Raw genomic sequence first — 27,810 nt, 5'->3', positions numbered from 1 at the left:
TGTCGTCCCACAAATAGTGATGGGGTTTGTGAATGCTGAGATGCTTTTCTACTCACCACAGTTGTTAAGAGTGATTATATGACTTACTACAGACTTTCTGGCAGCTTTCAGAAATCTCGCCATTTTCGTCTGACCTCTTATCAATAAGGCATTTCCAACACTGCCATTTTTAATCTATTGTTTTGGCACAATTCTGTGTAAACGCCAGAGACTTTGGTCCCCAGCCCATCTGCTACAAACATTCATGCTGTGGTCCAAGAGATCACACCTTTTTCTTCATTCTGATGTTTGATATGAACATCAACTGAAGCTCTTAATCTGTATCCATATGATTTTATACATTGCACTGATTAGATAAATGCAAGAAGGTGCTCCCAACAAAGTGGATTTGTTCAAGGCTGAATATATATCAGCATGTATATTAAAATAGTCAATATACATTCGAACAAAGAACCACCGTGTCTCCTTGTCCAGGCTCAGAATCAAATCATGGTTCTTGGTTCTTTCGGCTGCTCCCTGTTCGGGATCGCCATACGGATCATCTGGTCTGCATATTTGAGTTGGCACGTTTTATGCCGGTTGCCTTTCCTGACACAACCTTCCCGTTTTACCCGGGATTGGGACCGACACTGAGAGTTAGCACTTCATTGGCTTCGTAAGCTCCCTGTCTGGGAATTGAACCCGGGCTGTGGCAATAAGAGCTCGGGATCCTTCCTCTGGACCACCAGGAGGCCCAAGAATCAAATTTTGGTGTTATATTTTGAAATCCTTTACACTTTTTTACTTGGTCAATGAGACTACAAACAAATCAACAATTCTAATGATATAAACATGTGAATTTTCTCCTTGTAGTTCACGGAGTGTGATCTTACCACACTGTTAGCCCAGGCGATGAGATTTGCCCTCCATTTAAGGTTTGTGATTGTTCCCTCTCCCTCATGCAGAATGGATGTCTTCCAGTTTTTCAGCCAGTTTCTCTCATACAGCAGCAACTACAATCAACAGATACAAATATTACTCATTTGTTCACAAGATGAAAATTTATAACCAACTTTGAGCATTAAAACTTGGCAAAATTATCCTTTTATAATTAGCTGAACCTACAAGACGATCAGCATGTAACCACATTTAGATGGTGCAGGATTAGTACCAAATGTGAAATATAGTCCACTGCACTAAAACCTGAATTAGTCACGGTGACTCATTTATGTTGTATAAGACCTTTGTAGTAAGCTGCGTTTTGTGGGTTACACCAGCAGAGGGCGAGAGAACACAAAGTTTTTTTTTTTATAGCTGCTCTTTATGTCGATAAGGTGTTGGTCTGTAACTGTTGTGCATCTTTTAATGGTTAAATGTACCAGGAGATTATTTCAACTTATATCAGCTTATAAAAAAATCATTAAACATTCACAATAAATTCTGTGTAAAATATATAATTATATACAATTGTGATGTGAACAACAATATACTAACATGCTATTATTATTTTAATCAGAAATTAATTAAAATAAAAACATTGTAAGTTTTATTCTTTGCAAAATGCTATAACAAAATAATAAACAAATTAATGTGATTTTAGATTTTGAACCATGTATTACATTTAAATGGCTTGAACAAAAAGTACAACAGTCAATAAACAATCAAAAATAAGGGAAAAAAACAAGCAAATAGAAACCAATCTTAAATAAAAGAATTATATGGATACAGACAAACAAATAGACAAGATACTTATTTTATTTGTAGGAATCTTGTCCTGTTCATTTGTATCCAGCTATGTAACAAAGAAAATATCCAAATCTATTGCATATATTACGTTATTGTTTGTGACTGTTAGTAATACGTCTGGACAGTTTTGTCCTCGTTAAAAGACAATATATCAGTTTGTGTCTAAAAAAATTGCCAGTGCTAATGTCCCATGATATGAATAAAGATTTGAGGAATATATGTGCCTTTTAATGGTTAAAACTTTCATTTTGAAAATAGTTCCTGATGCAGTTTGCGTTATACAAAAGCATCAGTTGTTGCAATAAGCGTAGTAACAGCTGCTAAAATGTGCTCTCACGATCCTCAGTAGACTCTACACAGGCTCAGTGTAGTACCTCAGCAGACACAGCGTGTTATTAGGACTAGAGTAAGGTTTGAAGGAGATAAATAAGTAAATAATACGACATGACTCTGTGCAATGGTCCTTTCGCTGAGACAAGAGGAGGAAACAAAACTTAGACCAATGGCATAACCTTGGTTTAGCTTTAATATATACTCTTGAGCTTGCTAAGAATTTTTTTTTTTTTTTTAGATAAATAACCTCTCTTCATCACAAAGTGATTGGGATATTTCTTCAGACCAGACATCACTTTATATGCATTCAACCTTCAATACATAAAGCTGTAATATGAAAACACAGCTGTCTGGTCTGGGGAAATGTCTGAGCCACGTACACTTCATAGTTTTAAAAGAAAACTATGTGGAAACGATTATGTATGAAAAAGCAGTCGGCATTCCACAATGATCCAGAACACTTTAATTAAAAGAGCAAGGAGGCTTTCGTGCACATACACATACGTGACCTGACCTGTCCTGTCCGGTCTGTATCCTGACACGACATAAAGAATAGCTCGCTCAGAGCGGCTCCGATTCTGCACTTTGAGCTGTGTTAACAGATCACAGCACAGCATTGGGAGATGACACTTCAGGAGCCCTGCTGACGGAATTGAATTGCCTTTGAAAAGATGTGTCCTCAGTGGAAGCTGTATTGATTTTCATGGCGAGGCTGCATTATGGGAATCTTAAGCTGGGAAAACAGAAGGTAATCAGCAGAAACGGGAAGCTGAAGGCAGGAGACACACTCCAACTCCGGTTAGGACCGAGTTAGGGGACAAAAGCCTTTAATCACTTCTTATATGCTGTATGTATAAAAAGTATTTGCGCTCATTTGATTTGATCGGATTTGATCGCATCAGTATGTTTTCAGGGCTATCTGATAAAAGTGTTTAAGAAAAAGAACTGAAAAACCGTTTCAGTTCTGCAAATAATAATTTAAAAAAAAGTTGTGGAAAGCAATTGGGGTACACAGAGTACATCAAGGACAGCATTAACTGAGTCGATATCAGGTGGTAGTTGTTGTACTACTTCTACTGTCATTTTATCTGATTAGATCTGAACAGCTGCAACAACACTAGAGACAAATAAATGTCAGATATATACTGTATATATATTTATTATTATTTTTTACTTAAATCTTGACTATATCAATCTGCAAACATTTGATTACATTTTCACATTGTGTAATGCTCAGGGTCCTAAAATTGACATAACATTCAAAATCTGCTGCTGCACCCGGATTCTCGAACACAACATGGTTAGAATTTGCACCCGTTTTATCGTGTACCAAGGATCCTTTTGCACAGATGCCGGATTAATTGTTGCAATGTTCATGTGCTGCCTTGTAAGTTTTGTCCCATTTAATACAACTAAATGCACTTAATTGCACTTTTTTAAAAATTCTTTTTATATTTACAGCATTTAGTAGACACTTAGTGACTTAGGGGCTTTGCTGTTTGTTTGTTTTTTTTATCCTCATGATATTTCACTGTGTCAGGAATTAAGAATACTATTGAGAAACATTTTGTGAAACATTTTATATTAATGGCATTTATCTAAAGAATATTTGCTTCATAATTCTGTTCCATTTGCCATCATTTAATGCTGTGCACCACTTCAGATCCAGCAAATTATTTAAGACATTTAAAATGATTTTACGATTTTAATAACAGTAGTTTCCCTTTGTGATGAGCTAAGTTCACATTAATTCCCATTTTCTGTAATTTGTTATGTCACTTGTTATGGTGCTTTATAATTTCATTGGCACCGATGCGAGTCAAATACGTTCCACTTCTGCCTTATTTGCCGTTTAGTTGTCATTCCGTGTTTCAGACCCTATTTGCAGTTTACATTTGATGCCATTTTGTGAGCATTACTAAATGCTAATGAGCTGTATCAGAATTGTTTTTGCTCTTCATATTAGCATTCAACATGTACACAAATAACAAAAATGAAAGAACAAATAAAAATTATTAAAGAAAAACAAAGCAAAATGAAATGGGCCCATCAGCTACAATACAATATGGTTTGATTTAGTTGCCTATGGTTGATATGTAACTTTGTTCAGAATCTGAGGTACTTTTTTAATAAAATATATTTTTCCAAATGTTAATAAGTCAGATATTTTGTGCAAGGATGGCTTTCAGAAAATAAAACCAATTTATCATGGTCATTTATTATTTTTTTTATATTGTTATCAGGAACCAGAACTGATCCAGTACATATCCATAAGACATAAATACAATCTGATTCACACTCTCTCCTTTTCATTGTCTGCATTAGATGTCTGTATATAAATGCTATTGTTTTATAAAATGTTCATTATTTTAGTTCATAAAATTAATTCATGTGCTCACTTGCAAACAGCAGTCTTTAGATTTGTTACACTATCACTAAAATATCAGAATAAGAGTCTCCTTAGTGGCTTAAAAAAAGCATTAGCCCTAACATCTGGAGATGCACAGACTGCCTTTAACCTCCTGGCTTACCTTGTAAGTGAGAATTAACCAAGGCTAAATATTAGGGAGAAAATCTGCCTCAAATGACATAATATATAATATATATATATATATGCTGTAAATTCTGCATGCCTGCTAGTTATTTCTAGTACTTACATAAACTTTACACAAAAGTCTGCAAATAAAAGCTAACTGCACACAAGTTCATTAAGGGAATGAAAGAAGCTGATTTAGAAGATTAAAACTGCTTTACCTTGAAGCTGGTGCTACTGTCAGAGCTACTAAAATAAAAATGAATCGACAATTTCTGACCAATCAGAACAGAGAATACACTGACACTTGAAGGCATATTCTCATTGCACAATAGCACAATATTTATGCTTGATAGTGGCAGCAAAACAAAAGTGCTACATTTAAAATGTTCAATGATCATTTTGAAGACAAATAAAGCGACACGAAATGGACGTTTGTTGTGCGATCACAATACCCTCCGCTACAGTATCTGAGACTTTGCCAAGTCAAGGATGCGTAATCATTCTTTTTCCAAAAATGTTCTTCAAAAAAAACAAAACATATATACTTCAAGCTCTATGCTGTAAAGATATGATTCTATATTTATGGTGTAAAAGACGGAACTCCATATTTCCAGGGTGACATGGTTTGCAATGAAAAATGAGTGTGTATTTGTTTTAGTCCATGTTCTACATGTTGCAGAAGCTATGGCACTCTGGGTAATGACTGTTATTTGTTCCACACAGGGAGACAACACCTCTCCTGGTGAACAACACTTTGAGAAAATGGACCTCTTTCTTGTTTGCCGTCTTTCTTTTCTTTCTCTCTTTGACCCTGCTACAAGGCCAAGCTGTATTTTAGCTCAGAGAGGCAAAGATATAGAAGGTGCAGCTCATGCATTAGATGGGAGTGGTGTGTGTGTGTGTGTGTAGTTGGGGGGCTGAGTGGGCAACACAAAGCAAGAAGAAATGTTACCTTGCTGGAAAGGATAAATGTATTGAAAAAAGAATAACTTCAATGCATGTGGCCAATTTCAGGAACTATACATGGTGGAGGTTTAATATTTTGCTAAAAAAGTAGCTAAAAGCTGTACATTTTACCTTGTTTCCTCCAGTTACAAATTGCTTGTTGCTTGACTTGCTGAACTGAGGATGTAAAGCCACCACCTGGAAGACATACAGATAAAATACAGTTTGCTGAATTCTGAACAAAATCCAACCATCTGAGATTAAACCCTTAATAATCGAATACGACTGTTAGATCCCAACGTGTCCTATAGATTCACAAACTGAAAAATTCCAGCCAGGCATTGTGATAATAGATGGGTCAGCAGTTTCAAAATCACTTCTCAAATTCACTTAGCAATGGAACTGGAGGTTTTGGTCTTGGTACTTGGTCTTGCCTTCTCTTTCACTCCTGCTTGAGCAATATATTAGTGTGATCCAAGCTAAGAGAGCACCAGAGAACTCAAATAAATCTGATAGAGAACTGACACATAATTTGAAAACCAGCAGAGCGATTTCTGAAACAAAGCCAAATTTTACAGAAAAATGTACACTGAGCACCAGCAGAGATAAAAGAGGGATGTTACCCACAATAACTTACTTTAATGGGACAGTCAAAGTTCTCATGGAAGCCTTCTCTGGTATAGAGGCCAAACACCTGTACCTGAGATTTAAAAGATAAAAAAAAAAGTGTCAAGACAAAAATAATTAAAAGAATCATTTGTAGTTAAAATGACTGGTTTTACTCTTCAAGTTGACCTTGACTAGAATGTCAATGATGTAACCCTGCTCAAGCCAAAGAATTCTTCTTTCTGAACAACTTTCTTTTCTTTCTTTTTCTCTTCACCCTCTCTTCGTTCTTAGCTCAAAGAGACAGGTGTAAGTGAATTGCTAAGTTAAGGTTTGCCTGAAGCCTTCAGGGAGTACAGCAGAGCTGCAGATTAAGACCGCTCTATGATGTCTTGTCAGGGCAGAGGGAGTTGACCTGTCCTCTAATTGGGAGCCTAGTGGATGTATAACTTGTCTGCTGAAAGATGTGATGTGTTTGATATCCATGCCATATCTTTTTTATGTCTGTTTGCCAAGCTTTCAGTGTTAACAGGGTGGGCAGGGCCCATTCAGGTATGTACTAAAATCATGTTGGGGCTTGGTAAGATTTTAAGATGCATGCAGCCAACAGAAACAAACAAACAAACAAACAAACAAACAAACAAACCCTTGGCCACTTTTCCTACAACAAGTGTCTCATGTCTGACGTATCTTGATCGTTGAAGCAGAAGATAAGTGGCACCAACGTTAACACCTCTGTAGAGTGAACAATGGCTGGCATGTCGATTTTAATTGGCAGAGTCACAACACAGGCCTCGATGTTGATGTTTGTCAGCTATCTGTGCCATAATCAGTCTGAGAAAGCCACCCACTGTGGTCCAGATTAGCCTGGTCAACCCTAATAAATGCTCATGTCTAGATCACTGAACAGATATTGCAGCAAAAGAAAATAAAGTAATTCCTGCTAATTCCTCCGGCTGTTTACTCCTCCCCCAAACCACCATGCGCATCTTCCGTAAAATAAAACCAGTTTATTTTTTTAACCTTCTCTTTTATTACTGTATGTTTTTATAGAATATTTGTCATTTATAAATACAGGTACTGCACATTTTTCATATTCAAAACACAAACAAAACAACTGTAGTGGAATTTTGCGAACTGGAACGGATTAAAGGGATTTCAATTAATTTAAATGGGGAAAATTGCTTTGAGATACGAGCAATTTGAGATACGAGCAAAGTCATGGAACGAATTAAACTCGTATCTCAAGGTATTACTGTACATGTTCATGTTCACCACTCTACATGTGGACCAGCAGGCTAAATTATGTGAGGGATGAATCTTATACGGCATCACTGGGTGGACAAACTTCGCGGAAGTCAAAAGCCACAATCAAAGTGCACCAAGAAGTGCTTAAAGACCATGTCACATATCTTGTACTTATAAGAGGCAAAGGCTTCAAGAGTAAGCCTATAGGAGAGAACAGGAGCTGGATTCCCAAAGCCAATATTCAGCGCCAAGCTGTTCTACCCTTCCCTTTGACTACACTGGTAGAGCCGAGAGGGGGGACTTACATTTACGGCATTTGGCAGATGCCCTTTTTCACTGGCAACAAGGAAGGCACCAGGACAAGATGGCATACCATTATAGGTCAAGTGCCATGTGATATGAGAAACTGCAACACTTTGGCAGACTCCTTTGTCCAGACATACATTTTTCTCATTTATACAACTGAGCAATCGAGGGTTAAGAGACTTGTTCAAGGGTCTAACAGTGGCATTTTGGTGGTCCTGGGATTCAAAATCACAACCTTCCAATCAACAGTCCAACACCTTAATTACTGGAATACCACTTACCTTTCTATACAAAAACAAAGGTAATCACCCGTAACAATTATTGGGGAATCTTTCTGCTGAGCATGGTCGACAAGGTGTTAGTATATGATATATGTCTACTGACTCCTAGCCTACTTCTACTCCCAGCATGAAGGAGACATCGTCCACCTGCTCTGGCTATGATGCATTCTTGGCATCAGATGGTCTGATCGGATCAACAAAGTCAACGTCTTTTACAACACCCAATCTCTGAGCCTCTTCACACTGCTGTGACCATTTTGGCACTGATGGCTTGGCAGTATTCACTGCTTGTCAGATGGGTGAATTCTAAATGACCAGCCATATGGCAAACTGGCCTCTAGAAAGAGAGCACAAGGGCAGCCCTCTTCTGTTTCAAAGATACTTATAAAAGAGACATGCTGAACATAGATGTAGAAAACTGGGAGAAACAAATCAACATTTGTGACCAACCGATGCAAGAGCTCCATAAGAGCCTACAACCAGGAGAGGCCAAGGTAAGGTGAGGTGTAGATGAAAAGCATATTCAAAGAAAGAACTATTTATACCAACTTCAAATGCAGCTGGTGTAACAAAGCCTGCCATTCCCACGTGTTCCTGCATCACCTAATATAGTAATATAGTAAGATTTTTAACAAGTACGATCCATAATCTCAGACTGACAGTTACTGAAGAAACAGAAAAAGCTCATCAAAAATAGTTGTAAGTAAATACATGAGTAACTAACATAAGAGTTATCTTCTGAATAAGCACTGCTTAACCACTGGTTGCCTTTAAAACCTGTGAGGGAAAGACATTTATCCTGATCTAAACAGTTTATCGCGGGGTGCCACCTGATCATCGTATTATTTTCTTGTTTGCCTGACTATTTATTTCCTCTGGCACTTCATGAAGCAGTCATCAGTAACACTGAGATGCATCACCTCACTTTGCAACCAGCCTTGTGAGAGTTTAATTTCTCATTCACCTGGTTAACCCCTTCCTTATGCATTGAAGGGAAAGCTTACCTTTCCATCCTCTGAGCAGATCCCCATATGCTCTCCGCTCTCATCCAGACTGATCTGATTTATCTTCACTGAACTCTGTGAGAGACAGATAGACTTACTGAGTGACAGTGATTTAGTGACTGTGGTATTTCCTAGCCACTAATGCAAATCTCAATACTATACAAAAAAGAGCATAAAATCTAAATGAAATATAAACAAACTTAATCTTGGTAATGTTACTACATCCAGTCTCTTTTTTACTTACAATTTCATACTTCTGGGTGATGTTTCCTTGGATATCGAGTAAAAAGACCTTTCCAAAATGTGTCCCCAGTGCCAAAAACTAGAAACCACAGAGGAGGGAAAAACTTTAGTATACATGAGATCGGTAGACATTTGTCAGGAATTCAAACTTTAATCTGCTGTACTGGAGTATTAGTGTACTCTCATGAGGGTGTTTGAGGTAGTGTGTGTGTGTGTGTGTGGCTTCAGCTTGTCCCCTCAGGGGCAAAAAAGTGTGAAATTGCTGGAGGCCAGAAAAGCCTATTTATCAGAGCATGCCAGTGTGAAATGGCATTTTTTTTTTTTTTCAAAATATCAAAATGCCTCAACATAATATATGCACCGTGGATCACATCCTCAAACCTCTTTAGCAAAACGTAGACACACGGTCTGATGGGACAAATGCATAACAAAACACATTAATACAATAGGAAACATAGTTCTAGGAAATATATATAGGAATATAGGAAATACAGATCTAGAGCTTCCCTATATAACTATAATCTGTATAACTATATGTATAATATAAACAAAATGAACTGTTGGATATAACATAGCAAACTAAAACAAGAAAAATACATAAAACACCTGATATTCTCTGCTGTTGTAGCTCAGCGGTCTCATGCTTCATTAGATTATGCAAGCTGTGATGCTTTTCTGTTCAACATGACTATAAAGCGTTTTTAGTTACTGCAGCATTCCTGTCAGCTAAGACCTGTCTGGCAAATCTCCTCTGACCTTCCTCATAAACGGCATTTCTGCCAGCAGTACTTTGCTTACCGATCTGTGGTTTCTCAAAAACTCAAACCATCTGACACCATCAACAGTACCATAGTACTCACTGAGCATTGAGCGGCTACCATGACATGACATACAATGGGGTTCAAAAGTCTGAAGAATGCATAAAAAATCTTGGAATTTTTTAATTAAATGTGGAAATAAACAGAAAGATTTAGAATTTTTAAACAAAGAATGTAAATGTTCATATCTCGAATATTTAACATTCTGCACTATTAGGTGACTAAATAAATGTCAGCAATTTTGTGATATTGACCATTTCGTCTGTACAAAAACGACACTGATTGATTTGATCTAAAATGGATCACAAGATCCAAGTAAACACACTACATACTAAAAACCTCTGAAATTCATGTTCAATATTTCAAAAGACTTTTCACTCAAGTTGTCATTAATATGATTTGTAATGAAAATGACTGTATAAATTTAGAAAAGTTTGCAAAATAAAAGCACTTATGCTCTCACAAATGGACTCGACTATATAGCCGAGAAGTAAGTTTGAGCTGAAAAAATGTAACGTGTTATAATACTTCAGTGTAAGCAAGAAAAAAGTGTGAGAATGTGTGTGAATATGCTGCCTTTAGAAGATCAGACTTTTTCCACTTCCCAGTGATAATTTTGAGTATGTCATGTTTACAAGCTTTATTGTTGGTAAAAACATGAAACATGACTAAATCCAAGTTAATTTATACATATTTCTTTTTCTTTTATTTTGACACCATAACACGTAAACTTGCAGCTTATTGGTCAAAAATGGTCAAATTTCAGTGGAAAGATACTCAGAAACTTGGGTATCAAAATTATCTCAGAGTTTCCGAGTTATAATTAAGAGCTGAGGGGTCGTTCATGTGCGACGTCCTTGTGAGAAAACTAGGAATTACCATAATTCCAAAAGCATTAAACACTATGAATAATAATTTAGTCCACTATTAACAGAGTTGAGACTTAACAGAGTTGTTTGTTCTTCTTCAGGTGTAATAATTTTTGCAAAAATTAAGATGTATTTAGTTAGTAGTTGGTTAATGTGCATGCTGTAGGATTAAATAAACAGTTAACATCCATCCATCTATCCATCCATCCATCTGCAACACTTAACATACTGGGAGCCTATCCCAGAAGACTTGGGACACAAGGAATTGTACACCCTGGACTGGATGCCAGTCTATCACTGAGAACAATTACACAGAAATATAAAACAAGGGGAACAATTAATCATGACTGTATAACACCAAATCAATTTAAATTTTAGGAATATCAATCCAACCAGTTAGGATGCATAAGTAAATTTGAGTGTTTTGCTTGATTTGGCTCAAATGAAAATGACAACAGGTGTACTGGAGAGGCAACAGGCAACTGCTATCCTATCCTTCCTGACTGATTTTTCTCAGGTTGTGTGAGATATTAGGGTTTTTGTCCCTACTTGTAGAAGTACCTGCAAACCAATCATGTTACACACTTAGGCCAACTCCTCCAGGATGGTACATCTGATACGGTCTCCCAGAACAGTTCCAAGAGCATCGCAGAGATACCAGGACATGATTCAGGCTGTTATCTAAGGAGAGCTGAGCAGGGCTGTAGAAGGGTAACAACACAGCAGCAGGACCGGTATCGGCTCCTTTGTGCAAGGAGGAACAGGAGAAGCACTGCCAGAGCCCTACAAAATGACCTCAAGCATGCTACTGGTGCACATGTTAGCATGTTAACTAATCTATCAGAAACAGACTCTATGATGGTGGCATGAGGGTCCATCATCCTATAGTGGGACTTGTGGTCACAGCCCAGCACTGTGCAGCACATCTGGCATGTGTCAAAGAACATCATCCAGCATGAACAGTTTTGGGCGGTGGGGTCAGTGATGGTCTAGTGAGGAAAATACTTGGAGGGTCACACGCTCTCCATGATATCCTCAGAGTGATTGTCAGACCTTATGCTTGTGCGGTGGGTTTCTCCTGGTGCATGACAATGCCCGGGCTCAAATGAGAATATCTAGGTAGTTTCTAGATAACAAAGGCATTGATACACTTGGTAATCATGTTTTTGAATCCAGTCCTCAATGGCTTAATGATTTTGTCACATCATTTTGTTTTTATTGTTATTGTTGAATTACACAATGTATACAAGTAAAGATTTTTAACTTGAATATTTTGTACATCGAGGTCCAATGTGTTCTCTTAATTTTTTTAAAACATGGAAACATCTGACGAGAGAGAGAACAGAGGAGAATAGACAGAATGTTATAAGTGTATCGTAGCTCAAATAATCACTCGTTACAACCACGGTGTGCAGAAAAGTACCTCAGAACTCACATCAAACCTAAAGTTAGATACAATAGCAGCAGACCACATCAGATTTCACTCCTATTGGCCAAGTACATGAACTTGAATGTACAGTTGACACAGCTTCACAGAAACTGAACAATTATAGATTGGAATGTTCTTGCAAACTTCTCCTATCCTAAAACAAAATACAGACAGCAACATGAACACGAGCTCAATGGTTTGGTTGTATTTGCATTCTCTGAAAACAAATGGAACAAAAAATATAGTTTGATTTATAATATCAGATTTTAAAAAAACTCATTGAAAAGATTTAATTTGTAATTAATGAAATGCACCACAAATTTGTCCTAAAAAAAATATCCTCCAATTAATGATAGTGGGGCATGAAGTCCAATAAATCTTCATGTTAAGTGCTCAAAACATATGCAGCCAGAAGAGCAACGATAGAGGTGTTAAAAACAGTATGTGTAAGAAGCTCTACCACACACACACACACACACACACACACACACACACACACACACACACACACACACACTCTCACACACACAGACACACACACACACACAAGACCACTGTGTGCTCCCATGCTTCAGTGCAGTCTATAATGAAATGCTTATATTTACAGGCACAGCGGAGCATGTCCGACAGAGCCCCCACCATCTGCCCAAATAAAATCAGGCAAAATAAATAAATAAACGGGGTGGCCCCAGCATCCAGAGCAGCTCTTCAAGGGATTTATTGAAATGGAATGGTGCAAATGAAATTCTGATTGTGACCACTTAAAACATGAGGCTACATTAGGCCTGCTGGAGCGTGTGCATGGTACGAGGTGGAGGAGAAGATATGCAGGAATGCGTATATAAGAACAGGACACCAAACAGGACAGAGCCTCTTATTGACGATTCAGCTCTGTGATGCATTTTTTTTTTTTCTAAAGAAGAAAGAGACAGGTCTCCAGGGGCAAAAAGGAAAGGAGGGGAGAAAGAGAACAAAAATCAATCGTGGTTAATAAAACATCAGGACAGGAGGCATTACTAGGTTTGACTATTCCTCCAAAGCAGGTGTGCATGAGTGAACTCACTGCCATGATCATTTAGGGCCAATATAAATGATCACAGATTGCAAAAAAAAAAAAAAAAAAAAATCAAACAAATAAATAAATAGAATTAAAAAGGATGTGGGGTGGGATATATATCAGGAAATGAAAGGATAGCAGTGGTACCTGGTTGGTGCGTGCGTGTGTGTGTGTGCGTGTGTGTGTGTGCGCGTGTGTGTGTGCGTGTGCGTGCGTGTGGGTGCGCGCGTGTGGGTATATTTACAGTAGATATTTATACTATTTGCCATGTTAAACATTGAACAGCAGGGAACTCAGAAACAATAATGGATAGTGCTTAGTTTTACAAAGTTGTGTTAAATATGTTAAGATAATATTATACCTTATCATGTACGGTCAAGCAGCTGGCTGCATCCTTCTGAAGAATCTCCGACACCCCATTGGACAAACGCTCATATTTCAATTTAGGTTCCTCCTCACTGTCTTCTTCCTACAGGGAAAACACACACAATTTTAAATACCCGATATAACCCCAGTTTGCGTAGCACAAAAATCCAGCACTACCTCACCACTAGGTTTCTTCATTTATGTTTCACTTTGTAAAACTTCTAGAGCAAGTTTGTGTGAAACAGAATCAAACATGGTTTGCTGGCAGATTCTGAGCACCTGAACCAAAGCTGTCCTGAGGCTGCCATTTCTTCATCCTTAATAAGAACCTTATCCCTTCACAGAGACTCGCACTGTCAGAATACCCTCAAACACTTCTTAGCAAATATTCTCAAGATCTCAGACAATAAACAATCAAACTTTCAGCATTATATGTAGTTCAGCCTTAAACTCTCTCTGCTGTTCATCACACCATTCAATCTCCTAAAGGAAGTCACATTAAATTGTTAAGCATGGGACAAAGATAATGCCAGATATTCAATTTGTAAAAAAACTTTTGTTTTTATTTTCCTTTCACACCCCTACATTGTCTTAGAATTACAAAATCTAATAATGTAATGAGAAGGTTTAAGAAAATTATGCCTTAGTCGGTAAAAGCAGAAATCAGCAAGTTGATAAAAATGATCACAATTATTGCAATGAATTTATGAGTGGGAGTGTCCGGTCTTATCTGGAAAGAGCCGGTGTGTTTGCAGCTTTTAATTTCAATCAAGGAGAAACCACACCTCGACATTTATTTGAAGCCAAGAGTATAAACTGATTAAACAGGTGGAATCAGGTGAGTCTCCTGCTTGACTGGAATGGAAGCCTGCACACACACACACACACACACACACAAAATATCACACACACAATCACACACAAACACAATCACACACACCCCCAGCCCTTTCTAGATAACATTAAACACTCCTGTGTTTCACATTTGCTGCCCACTAATACATTAGATAATAACACCATTAAAACAGAGCTTTTGAAAATGTTTACGTTCACATTGACACTAAAGTCAATGGTTTGTGCCACCTTTCTGTGCTTTATGAACACCCGTGCCACATTTATCCCCCCCTTTGCTGATATAAAAACCTCCACTTTTCCAGGAAGGCTTTCCAATAGATTTTGGAGTGTGGCTCTGGGAATTTGTGTTCATTCAGCCACAAGAGCATGTGTGAGGTCAGGCACTGATGTCAGCTTTAGAAACCCGGAGTGCAGACAGTGCTCCAGTTCATCCCTAAATGTGGTCATTGGGGTTGAGGTCCAGACTCTCGAGTTCTTTTTCATTACCAGCCCTATGAAACCATGTCTTCCTGGAGTTTGCTTTGTGCATGGGGGCAGTGTCATGCTTTGGGGCTCTTGCATTATATGGGACTTAATGCTATATGGGTGTGATAGTCAGATGTCCACAAAATTTTGGCTGCATATTACATACAGTATTATATACAAAATACACACTTCCCTTATTTTGTAGACAGGTTCCACTGCCTTTAGCTACGTTACACAAGCATTAATTCAGTTTTACTCAGTGTGTTAAGTACACAGTAAACCAAGCAAAATCATGTTTCCTTTACATACTTATTCCTTGCCTGTTCAGATGACACATGCAAATGACCTCTTTGTGTAGAATTGTTTAATGTGGACCTAATTATTTTGTTTGCTAAAGCTATGTTAAAACTTAAAAATGCATCAAATGAAACTCATTGCTCCAGAGTTCCGCCAAAACACATGCCCGGAGGCAAAGCTTCTAGAAAGCCAAGCCTGGGGCGGCTACAGATCTCAGTTTTAATGTTTACTTGCTGCTGCTAGAGAACCAGATAATACAAGAACAAGAAATTTGCCTTTTTTCTGCTTTCATTTTAGCAGTAGCCTGACCAAATAATTCAATACTTGCACTTGAGTGTTGTCATTTGAACATTGTATGTGATAGATGAAAACTGTAATTTTGGAGTTTACTGCTGTGTCAAATCCTACATTTTCCTCACCCTCTTCCACCGGTATTCATGGATGTTTGTGGAAAAGTGTGATTTGTACAGAGCAGCTTCTTTTACTTCTAAAAGGTGTTTTCTCTCCTCATCACTGAAGCTCCCACGTCCATTTCCTGTCTTCTCCAGATGTGAAATTTCGAATACCTGGACATTTGTCATGGTCTACAAAGCCATTATAGTTGTGAAGCAAAGAAAAAAGGGGGGTAGGGGGGAGGAGAAGGCACAAAAACTTTCTACACTGGTGTGTGTGTTATCGGGGGTTTAGAGTGATAGCTCTGCCGTTTCATATCCCATAATTTCTGCTTCTTGTTAGTGTTTGCCGCTGTGGCGGATGAGTGTTGTGCTGGTGTTCCGTGCCGCTCCTAATTGGTGCCCTGGGGAGAGGGGGATGAAGGGGAGTCTGTCTTTAATTGCCCTGTTCTTGGAGTGGTGTGACCAAGCACACACTCTTCTGCCTCTCAGCCCCAGTTTTAGCTCTCTCTCTCTCTCCTCATTCTATCTTCCTCGTATCTCTCTCACTCATCTGATTCTCCAGATTGTCGACGCAGAGCATCAAACTGACACCCAGATTAATGTCAGTCTAAGTCTGCATCCTCCTTCGATTCCCTGTTTGACATCACGTCTTCAGACTGCCGCACGCTCCTTTACTCGCTTCCCGTACGGGACATAATTCTATGCTTGCAAGAAATTTCTGAGCAGCAGATTGAGGATTTGTGATTGTAGGATGCACCAGTAAATACAAAGAGAGAGTGACTGCAGATTAGGACTGAACCTGCTGATTATTAATCAGGGATGTTTTGTTGTATGTCTGCTTATGACTTTATGACTGTCAAAGTAGATGAAATTAAGCCTTAGCTGGACTTCTAACTGGCAATATCAACATGCATACTGTAGTTTCATCAGTCATTTCTTACCAAAAGCTCGTCTAAAGCAAGCTGTTGGAAATGTGAATGTCATTTAATCATTTGCATTACAAATGGGAAATGATTTTATTTATGATTTTAGTCAGTATAGTATTTAGCCAGGCTTGTTCAGATTGGTCAGAAAATACATTATTCCTGTACAACAGCACGGCCTGAACGGTAGTTCCAGCTGTGACGTGAACAATAGGTTAAAATGAATGCGCTCTGAAATTCTAATGCATTATTGTTGCTATAGCAACAGCTCATACACAGGGACTTGTATGATGAGCGTTTTAAGTGATCTAATAATATTTAGAGCTTGAGATTGAAAGTGATTCAAGAAATGAAACCAAAAATATAAGAAAAGATACAGTATATTGTTACAAAAAAAGGGAACCAAACCAAAAAGTAATCACCTTTAACTGGTCCAGAACAGAAATGTTTGTTTTACATTTCTGTTGTAAACAGAGTTAACAGGTGACAGAGTCTGAAGGAAGAGTGAGGAATTACAATAAATCACTACACTCACTGAGGTTTTACCCTGAACCCACAGATATATTATTTATTTACTCCTTCTACGTTGTAAGGAGCTGCAGTGGAGGTATTCAGTAACTGCTTGACATTTCATTCTCTCTATCACTTACAGCCTCCATCCCATCTCTGTATGACACACGGTATTTTATTTATCCTCTCGCAGGCATGTGGATACTCTGGTGACAGAGAAACCTTTTCAGAATCATATTCATCTGCCTCCTACATTCTAAACCACATTCACATTACTCGCTAGTTAAGCTTTTCTCCTAGTGACAAGAAGCTGATGAGGTTACGATGGTTGTGCGGTCAACACACCTGCTAAATAAACAAAGAGAAATATATAGTAAAAAAAGGAGGTAATAAATAGAATCAGAAATTTATACAAAGTTTCCTGAAGAAAAATTGCAGAATTATACTGTTTTATTATTTAAAGGCTACAATAAATGAATGGCATTTAAAAATATACAACATTATCAATACTCACGATGTCTAACGCAACATTAGACGTGAAATCTTTTCAATAAGAATGTGTATATTTAATTGTCGTTGACTGAGGACTGATGAAACCCTTTACGATAACCAGCGCATGCACAAAATATCACACAGTAATGCAGACGACCTTGCTCGGCCCTCTCACCCTCCTCTTCACCCTTCTGTCGTCTAGCAGCACCTGAGCCATCACCAGCAGCCTCAGCAACAGTTTCCCAGTCAGATTACTCAACAGCCTGCTGTCTCCCAACCCTCACCTGGATTAGTCAAACACACAACCTAGTGCGACTCAATATGTCTGCACTCTGTACTTTACAAAGCTGCATCACACAGTTATAGACTTATTGCTGCTACACTACACAACAGTTTACAGTCCACCATGAAACAGCTTCCCTGCACATCTCTGTTCTGTTGTCCTGTGTGTTCATTGTTCTGTGTATTCTTTGTCCTGCACTTGCCTCAAACTGCTGTGGATGTGCACTTTATGTAGTCCTGTGTACAGAGGTGTCAAGTAACGAAGTACAAATAGAGAGTAGAAATTTTAGTAGAATAAGTAGACATTGAGTATTTATACTTCAATGGAGTAATTATTTTTTAGCATACTTTTTACTTCTACTTTCTACTCCTTACATTTTAAACATCGCCTCGTTACTAATATTTAATTTCAGATTGTCATCATTAAAAAAAAACTATCAAGATAAATTGCGCCATCAAAAACAAACAAACAAACAAACAAATAAATAAATGAAAATCACGCCATCCTTATAGAGTGAATTTGATTGGTTGGATGAGATGTATAAGCATATACCATTCTGACACCCTATTGGTTTGTACGTGACCCATCGCACCTGCACATGACACAAATCATGTGACACTTCAGTTACCCAACGCTGGACATAGCAGACGGTGCCAAGTACGAAGTTGTCAATGGCAGAGGCTCAAAACTCTGTCTCAACAACCAGTACCAGTGAGGAAGTTGGTAGCCAGGAAGACCAACCAACCCCAACCCTTATACATCCATGGCTGTACCTGGAAGAATGTTTTAAATGGTTGGATGAAAAAATAAGTCATTGCGCAGCCGCTGTAAGCTATGCGCACCCAAATACCACAAGCTAATGGTTTTCAAAAACTCGTCTAATTTAAAAAAGCATATTGAGGTGTTGTGGAAGTTTTGAGGTTCGGGAGAATTAAAGCATAAAATATCACACCAATAGGCACGGGCAAGAGTATAAAGGTTTCACGGTTTATTGCGTTCAGCTTTGCAGAAGGACCCAACACTCTACGTGTGAAATCAGAGAGGAAGGGCCCCGATTACTGATAACATCAGCATTTTTATAGACAGAAAAAAAAGAAACAGGACATGTAAATGCAAAACATCATCCACCATTGGCTTAGAAGCATCGCATGCTCATCTTCTGAACAAACTAATCCCACATGAGCAAAAAAGGTCTCACAGGAAAGGTCTGATTAAAAGCAGTTTTAGGAAGAAACAACTGCAATCTCTAGTCACAATAACTACCAGCCATGGGAAATACAGAAGCCTAGAAGGACAGATTCGTGTGAACATCTCTAAAGTAAAAATTTCCACTGCAGAGGTAAGCTGAAATTTTATCAGTCAATTATTATCAAATTTGACTTTAGCCAAATGTTATCTGAGCTTAAATTATTGCTATTTTGTAAAATAATTGTGCAAAGCTATAGTTTTTGTTTATCAGTCGATTATTGACAATATTGTAGTGACCTAGTAACGTACTAATAAAGATAAATTTGCAATGTTTGCTGTGGCAAACGTGGGTACATGCCAATGGTTTGCTTGCTACCAGCAGGCTATGATTCAACATTGCAAACTATTTTGGTGCCTCGGTGTAAGATTTGAAATTCAACTCTAACCAAATGTTATCTGAGCTTATATTGTTACTATGCAATATTTGTAAGTTAATTGTGCAAAGCTATAATCTACAGCTGGTTTATAAGGTATGTACTAAGGATAGTCATGATCCTGTCTGTGTATGAGAGTGCACGCGCCTGTATGGGGCCCTATGGGTCCTTGAAAGAGGTAATACACCCAAATATTAGCCAAATGCTGTTTAAAATGATTTTACTGGTAATTTTCAGTCATGCCAGCAGCTGCTTGTGGTCCTAAAAGCTTTAAAGGGATACTTCACCCAAAAAGAAAAATTGTCATTTCTCATCCTAGTATTGTTTTAAATCTGTATGAATTTCTTTATTCTAATAAACTTCTTTTACTCTATAAAGAAGACCAGCCTTCTTGAAACAACCCAGCAGTTGCATGCGTACCTGGGGTGCCCAGGAAACACCGTAGAGGTACTGAAGTCCTTCCCAGCTGTGTGCCAGGCCAGCTATCACTAAAGCTTAATACAGCACTCCCTGCCTCAGCAGCCTGCGAAAGACTGTTTAGTGTTGCAGGGCTGATCTTCATGAGCATGCACAAGCAAAATATCACACATCAAGTGTAAAGCAGGCTGTATCTACCCTGGATGTGGGTACTACACAACAGTCTCCATTAAGTCAGTCAGTGCAAGAATTAAAACCTTTAGGTTTTCCAGTCTCTAGATACTTTACACACATAGGTTACACAAATAATGTATGAATACATTAAACGTTTAGATGTTATAGTACTATATCTTGTCAAGAAGCTTTTATTGTCATTTCAACCATATAGAGGCGAGACAGTACACAGTGAAATGAAACGTTTCTCCAGGATAGCTCATAAAACAACATATATAAAATATAAAGCTCATAAAACAAAACAGAGCTAAGGACTTAACGTAAGTTGTCCTAGCCACATAAAGTGTATTGTGTGCAACCTGGTGCAAACAGTGTGAGACAAAATATGCACTGTGCAATAAAACAATACTAAACACTGCAGGACATAAATAAATAAATAAATAAATAAATAAATAGTAGCGCCAACCAGTGGGCATACTGTATATTATAAAGATTTACATAACCCATTTTCGGGGTCACCACAGATTATCACATGCTCTGCATATTAGATTTGGCACAGGTTTTACAACAGATGTATTTCCTGATATAATTTTCCCATTTTATCCGGGCTTGGAACCTGGACTGAGAGTTAACTCTTCAGTGGCTGGGTTAGCTCCTTGCCTGGAATTGAACCCAGACCACAGCAACGAGAGCGTGAAATCCTGCTGCTGGACCAACAGGAGACCCCACTGTATATTATAAAGTACATTTTTCAAAACTAGAGAACTGTAAACCGAGAGGATTCCAGTAAACATGTACATACTTGTGTGCAAAAAAATAAATTGAGTGAGTGATTGATCTGTACAGTCCACACAGTTGAGTATGTGTGTTTGGTGTAGTTCAGTTCTGTATATAATGTGTGGATAAGGCTTCATCGTGTCCTTTATGGTCATTTGGTCCCCAATATTTTTAAGAATCCCTGATCTACTGCCATGCTTAGGAAGGGAATTGGAGAACAAGGAGAAAACACAATTTGCACAATCTGCAGAGATAGTAGGCAAACAATGGAAGCTGGCTTTATAACGATGGCAAGGTAGCAAGGTACTGTGGCTCACTACCAAAGCTCACTACTAAAGCTCACTACCAAAGCTTCAAAATTATTCCTGTGTGTTTTTGGTACTGTAATCATTCATGTCAAAATACAGCTATCTGTATGAATGCAGCTGAAAAAATGTAGTAACTGGCTGAAGCACTGCATGATCTCATGAACCTTACAACAATTTCTGAAGAGGATTAAAATAAACAGATCCCATAATTATAATTCCAGCTTTTTCTCAAAATAAAAGCAACTGTAAAGTGCTTAAAAACTTAGAACCACAATCCTACCTCCGAGTCATCTGTGGACTCCTCACCAGGTTTCTTTCCCTGGAAAATAAGATTCACATGTAGTATTACACATGTATAGTTTCCTGCACAGAATGTGAATTTTACTAGACTAATTCGAAAAGAAAAATATTTTGCGAATCATTTAAATTTTCTGCATACATCAAGAGTCCAGCAGTTTACTCAGAGAAGTTACAATGCTAATGGTACAGTCCAGTGTTTTGTGTGTGTGCGTGTAACTGTACACTCCAATTTCTATATAATTTTCTAAGAGAAATTATATATCACACTGACACTATAAGCTCACACTGAAAACTATTAGCTCACACTGAACACTACTGGCTCACACTGAACACTATACTGCACTGACGAAACATATTTAATTGTACACTTTAATTTCTATATATGATTTAAGTGTAACTTATTGTAAAATTTATATTAGCATCCTTTCCTCAGTCAAACCTTTATTTGATATTCAGTTTAACAACCGCTGTGACTAACAGCTAGCATTACAAACGGCTAGCATTCTAAAATAAACCTGTACACTGACTGTACATGCACGTTAAAACACACACACACACACACACACACACACACACACACACACACACACACACACACACACACACACACACACACACACACAACATGCATAAATGGGTTTAAAAGTCTTATATTTCTAATGTAGACTGTTACCTGTTCCACCACTTCCGACATAGCTCACTGCTAATAACTAGCCACAGCCGTTAATTTATTCAGACACCGAAGAATCTTCCTACTTCACTAAAGAAAAACAATAATGGAGCTCAGACACTTCAGCAGTCTTTATAACTACAATGATTTAGTTGTAAACTCCTTGTGTGTAGCGGTATTGCTGGAGCAGTTAAGACTGATCATAAGAACAGTCACATGACCAAAACAGGAAACAGGCTGAAGTGCATTGTGGGAAATGCAGTTTTAACCTGCAGTCTCGACAACATTTAAGGGTTCATTTAAGGACATTTGCAACACAGTTTAAAATATTTATATTAATATTTGCAGTGTCCTGATCCTGAACAGCGCTAATAATGTTCAGTGTGACCTAATAGTGTACAGTGTTAGCTAATAGTGTTCAATGTGAGCTAATAGTGTCAGTGTGAGCTAATAGTGTCAGTGTGATAATGTGAGTGTGACCTAATAGTGTTCAGTGTGAACTAATAGTGTTCAGTGTGACCTAATAGTATTCAGTGTGACATAATAGTGTTCAGTGTGAGCTAATAGTGTCAGTGTGAGCTAATAGTGTTCAGTGTGAACTAATAGTGTTCAGTGTGGCCTAATAGTGTTCAGTGTGAGCTAATAGTATTCAGTGTGACATAATAGTGTTCAGTGTGACCTAATAGTGTTCAGTAGGAACTAATAGCATTCAGTGTGACATAATAGTGTTCAGTGTGAGCTAATAGTGTCAGTGTGAGCTAATAGTGCTCAGTGTGACCTAATAGTGTTCAGTAGGAACTAATAGCATTCAGTGTGACATAATAGTGTTCAGTGTGAGCTAATAGTGTCAGTAACTAATAGCATTCAGTGTGACATAATAGTGTTCAGTGTGAGCTAATAGTGTCAGTTACCTGTTAGTTAATATATTAGTGTTAGTTAATATTGTTCAGTGTGAGCTAATAGTGTTCAGTGTGAGCTAATAGTGTTCAGTGTGACCTAAAAGTGTTCAGTGTGAGCTAATAGTATTCAGTGTGACATAGTGTTCAGTGTGAACTGTCAGTGTTACCTAATAGTGCTTAGTATGAACTAATAGTATTCAGTGTGACATAATAGTGTTCAGTGTGAGCTAATAGTACAGTGTAAACTGATAGTGTTCAGTGTGAGCTAATAGTGTTCAGTGTGAGCTAATAGTATTCAGTGTGGCATAATAGTGTTCAGTGTGAGCTAATAGTGTCAGTGTGATAATGTTCAGTGTGACCTAATAGTGTTCAATGTAACCTCATAGTGTTCAGTGTGACCTAATAGTGTTCAGTGTGAGCTAATAGTATTCAGTGTGACATAATAGTGTTCAGTGTGAGCTAATAGTGTCAGTATGAACTAATAGTATTCAGTGTGACATAATAGTGTTCTGTGAACTAATACTACAGTGTAAACTGATAGTGTTCAGTGTGAGCTAATAGTGTACAGTGTGAACTAATAGTGTTCAGTGTTAGCTAATAGTGTTCAGTGTGACCTAATAGTGTCAGTGTGAACTAATAGTGTTCAGTGTGAACTAATAGTGTACAGTGTGAACTAATAGTATTCAGTGTGACCTAATAGTGTACAGCATGAGCTAATAATATAGTGAGAGCTAATAGTGTTCTTTGGGAGGTAATTATGTATAATGTGAGCTAACCGTGTACAATGCAAGCTAATGGTGTTCACTATGAGATAACAGTGTACAATGTGAGCTAATAGTGTTCAATGTATGCTAATAGAGTACAGTGTGGTCTAATACTGTGTAGTTTGCTAATAGTGTACTGTGTAGGCAATTAACCATGTGGGCTAATAGTTTACAGTTTGCTAACAGTGAACTGTGTGAGTCAATAGTGAACTGCATGGGCTATATATTGTACAGTGCAAGCTGATGATCTGTGTGTTTTATAATGTATCATGCGAGCGAATAGTGGCCTTCATAGGTCATTAGTGAACCATTTGTTTGTGAACCGTGAGGGATAATAATGTACAGTGCTGACAAATAATAAACTAATAGTGGCTAATAGTGAACTGTGTCAGCGAAATATGTACACTGTGGCCTAATAGTAATCCATGTGGTTTACCAGTGAACTGTGTAGTCTGAAACTGAACTACATGGATAACATTGAAGTGAACTCCATCAAATTGGTGTGTGGACACTCATATAGGGTGGAATCTCTTTACCTGCATCCAGTTGAGGTTGGATAGTATAACAGATAGGGTTAGATGGTGAGTGAGTTATATTTTTGGTTTGTCCTTGTGTCTGTCGTTTGTGATTCATAGCAACAGATGAACAGCAGGAGATAGAAAGAACGCAATTATACAATTATTCTGAATATCAGCATGTTGTGATAAACTCTGGCCAATTACAGACATGTACAGAGTAACCACACTCTCAATCATGCTATTGTTATAATTATACAATAATGTTATCTCTCAGTCTGTAATGCCAAAATGAAATGCTGTAGAATAAATCTGATCTTCTCAAACATGCTGTCCATTTCTATCTGTCGGATGTGAAAGTTTTATTATATAGGAGACATTAAAGACACCAGCATGAGAAGCTAACCGTGTGACTCAGTCTAAACTGGTATTTTTAGAGAAGGAGTTTCTTCGGTTTCTGTCACGAGTTGTTATGTAGTAGATTTTTAACAGAGTATATTTAGAGAGAACAAGCACATCTATAGAAGAAGGAAAGAGGTGATGATGGTGTAATTTTGCTGTTTATTTGTATTTAAACAAAAACAATCCAAAACTTAATAGCAATTAATATCTATTCAAAATATTTTGATTAATAAACTGTTGAGTAAATGCCCCTGTGTCTCAACCAGGTACTACCTTCCACCCAAGTGGTGTTAACCTGAAAGTCAGTGGATGCTCAGAACCATAGATAAGGTTATCAAGGTTATAAGAGGAAATACACGGCTATCTGGTGAAGAACTGCATATAAAAACATGAGAAACATCTACCTTTGGTGAAAAGCAAGTGAAACCTAAAAAAATTATGAAATATAAGATTATTCAATCTGTTTTTAGATTTAGAGATCTATATACAGTTCCAGAACATTGATAAGATACCAGGCAGGGTCAAATTAACAAAATTAGAAGAACATATCATCAGATCGCAGATTGCAAACGGCAAAACTGTGTAAAGAGAAATTAGATAAAACACAGAAAATCAATCCACAAAAACATGGCTCAGAATTCTCACAAATACAGACAATGTAAAGCTTTGCACCAGATATCAAGTTGATATGTGTTATACAGCAGCTCCACAGGAAATTAGAAATAGAAGTGAAGAAGTGTTTTTAGTATTCAGGGAAGGCCTCCTCTGGTGGTCTGGAGTAGAAAGGTTTGAGCTACATAATAAAATGTTTTCATACAAACCATTAGAAGACAAATCATTATATTGGTGGTGGTAACCTGAGGAGAGATTGATAGTGAGCCTTTTGCAAAAGCCCTGACATATCTGCTAGCAGAATTGAACACCATGATCTAATCACAGTATGTCCATAAAGCCGTCGTTTCAAAGCATCAAAGGCGTTCATGGTTTCAGGGTTACTTTGAGGAGGGATGTTAGTTGGGCCGCCGCAATGCTTAAGCTCTGAATGAACTGCCAGCAGTCAGCAACTGTTAGCAAACCCCAGGAATCTTTACATCTTCATCACAGGTTTAGGTTTGGGCCAGGAGGTTGCCTCCACTTTACTCTGATCCATCTCCTCTTGGGTTAAGAATGTAGCCTAGAATTTAAGAGATTTTTTTTGCAAAACCACACATATCTGAAAGATATGTTTTCATTTTGGATTAATTCGATTTCCCAGAGTAACTCACTTATGAAGGCCTGGAACAGTGACTGTTCATTGATGAATCCATATGCATGGGCGTAAATTTCATTTAACAGTAAGGGGGACAATAAATATAAAATTTCTCATGAGCAATTTTTGAAGGGGGACACAAATAATACAGTCAAATTGTACGTATAAAGATATGTCCCCACAGTTAAAAACTTTGCTTTTATCATTATTATTGGAGCATGGAGACTGCGTCATTATGGTTATTTTCAAAGTTTTTCTCAGGTTCAAATTTTCCTTTTCTCCGTCATTTTATCTAGTCTATGACACTACAAGGCAGGTTTAGTTATACTGTAGCACATTTCATACACAATGGTAATAATGCTTTACATAAAGAAAGTAAAACTATAAATAAACAGAAAAAATAATCACAACAATAAAAACAAGGAATTAAAAAAGGTTTAAAATTTTATTTAAAATTAATTAAGACACTTAAGAACAGAATAGAAATTGATTATACAAAAAAAAAAGTTCGGACGTAGCACAGTGCTCATTTAGTAAATGCACAGCTAAACAATATGCTAATTGTGGCCGTTAATGTTAACATTATGCCAAGTCGTCCCAAATAAAACAATGCATGGGAAACGGCTTTGGCGTGTTAGTTGCAGTGTAGTATGCAACTAGCTATTGTAAACAAGCTAACCTTAACCAGATAAGTAAGATTTTAATCACTAATATTGCAGATTCATGGAAAATTACATCGGTAATCAGCATTTTTGTAGAATTAAATGGTGAATCCTCCAGTTTATTACCAGTTAATTATGGGGTCCCTCAAGGATCAGTTCTCGGACCTCTGCTTTTCTCTATATACATGCTTCCATTAGGGAACATTATTAGAAGACATGGGATTAGTTTCCATTGTTATACTGATGACACACAGTTATATATCTCATCAAAACCAGATGAAATAGCCACAGTGTCCAAATTAACTCAATGCCTTAGAGAGATAAAAGACTGGATGAGCTGCAACTTTCTATTGTTAAACTCCGATAAGACAGAAATACTACTCATAGGTCCAAAAACCAGTGCACAGAAACTCTCACAACTTAACTCCCATTTAGAGGCATGTACTGTTACTAGTAGCTCGACAGTGAAAGACCTCGGTGTTATATTAGACAGCAACTTGTCTTTGAAAAATCATATTGCCCATACTACCAAAACAGCCTTCTTCCACCTTAGAAATATTGCCAAGCTGAGAAACATCCTGTCTGTATCTGATGCTGAGTAGCTAGTTCATGCATTCATGACCTCTAGACTGGACTATTGTAATGCATTACTAGGTGGTTGTCCTGCATCTTTAATAAATAGGTTACAGTTAGTCCAAAATGCAGCTGCCAGAGTTCTCACTAGGACAAGAAAGTATGACCACATAACCCCAATTTTATCATCTCTACACTATCTACCTGTTAAGTTTAGAATTGACTACAAACTGCTGCTACTTACGTACAAGGCTCTTAATGGTTTAGCCCCCATGTATCTAACTAGTCTTCCCACACGTTACAATCCTTCATGCTCTCTGAGATCACAAAACTCAGGACGTTTGGTAGTTCCCAGAATATCTACTAAAGTATAATAAATATACTATAAGTCTACTAAAGGTGGTAGAGCATTTTCGTATTTAGCTCCCAAACTTTGGAATTGTCTTCCTGATAGTGTTCGGGGCTCAGACACACTTTCCCAGTTTAAATGTA

General features: G+C 37.7%; 1 protein-coding gene across 1 annotated transcript in view; it reads right to left on the bottom strand.

Moving 5' to 3' along the window:
- Positions 1-22,494, bottom strand: part of vps41 (VPS41 subunit of HOPS complex) — a 37,688-nt gene extending 15,194 nt beyond the window's left edge. Inside the window, exons 1-8 of the mRNA XM_027173367.2 lie at positions 22,258-22,494; positions 21,565-21,603; positions 13,762-13,869; positions 9,229-9,306; positions 8,985-9,059; positions 6,177-6,239; positions 5,672-5,737; positions 873-992 (exon numbers count right to left, since the gene is read on the bottom strand). Of these exons, the coding sequence (XP_027029168.2) occupies positions 873-992; positions 5,672-5,737; positions 6,177-6,239; positions 8,985-9,059; positions 9,229-9,306; positions 13,762-13,869; positions 21,565-21,603; positions 22,258-22,278 (570 nt within the window). The 5' untranslated portion in view covers positions 22,279-22,494. The remainder of the gene's footprint in view (positions 1-872; positions 993-5,671; positions 5,738-6,176; positions 6,240-8,984; positions 9,060-9,228; positions 9,307-13,761; positions 13,870-21,564; positions 21,604-22,257) is intronic.
- Positions 22,495-27,810: the final 5,316 nt, after the last annotated feature.

This window comes from Tachysurus fulvidraco, chromosome 25 (assembly GCF_022655615.1).
Source record: "Tachysurus fulvidraco isolate hzauxx_2018 chromosome 25, HZAU_PFXX_2.0, whole genome shotgun sequence".
Classification (NCBI taxonomy): Eukaryota; Metazoa; Chordata; class Actinopteri; order Siluriformes; family Bagridae; genus Tachysurus; species Tachysurus fulvidraco.
Note: the sequence above shows the minus strand (reverse complement) of the source record. Positions and strands in the feature narration are given on the sequence as shown.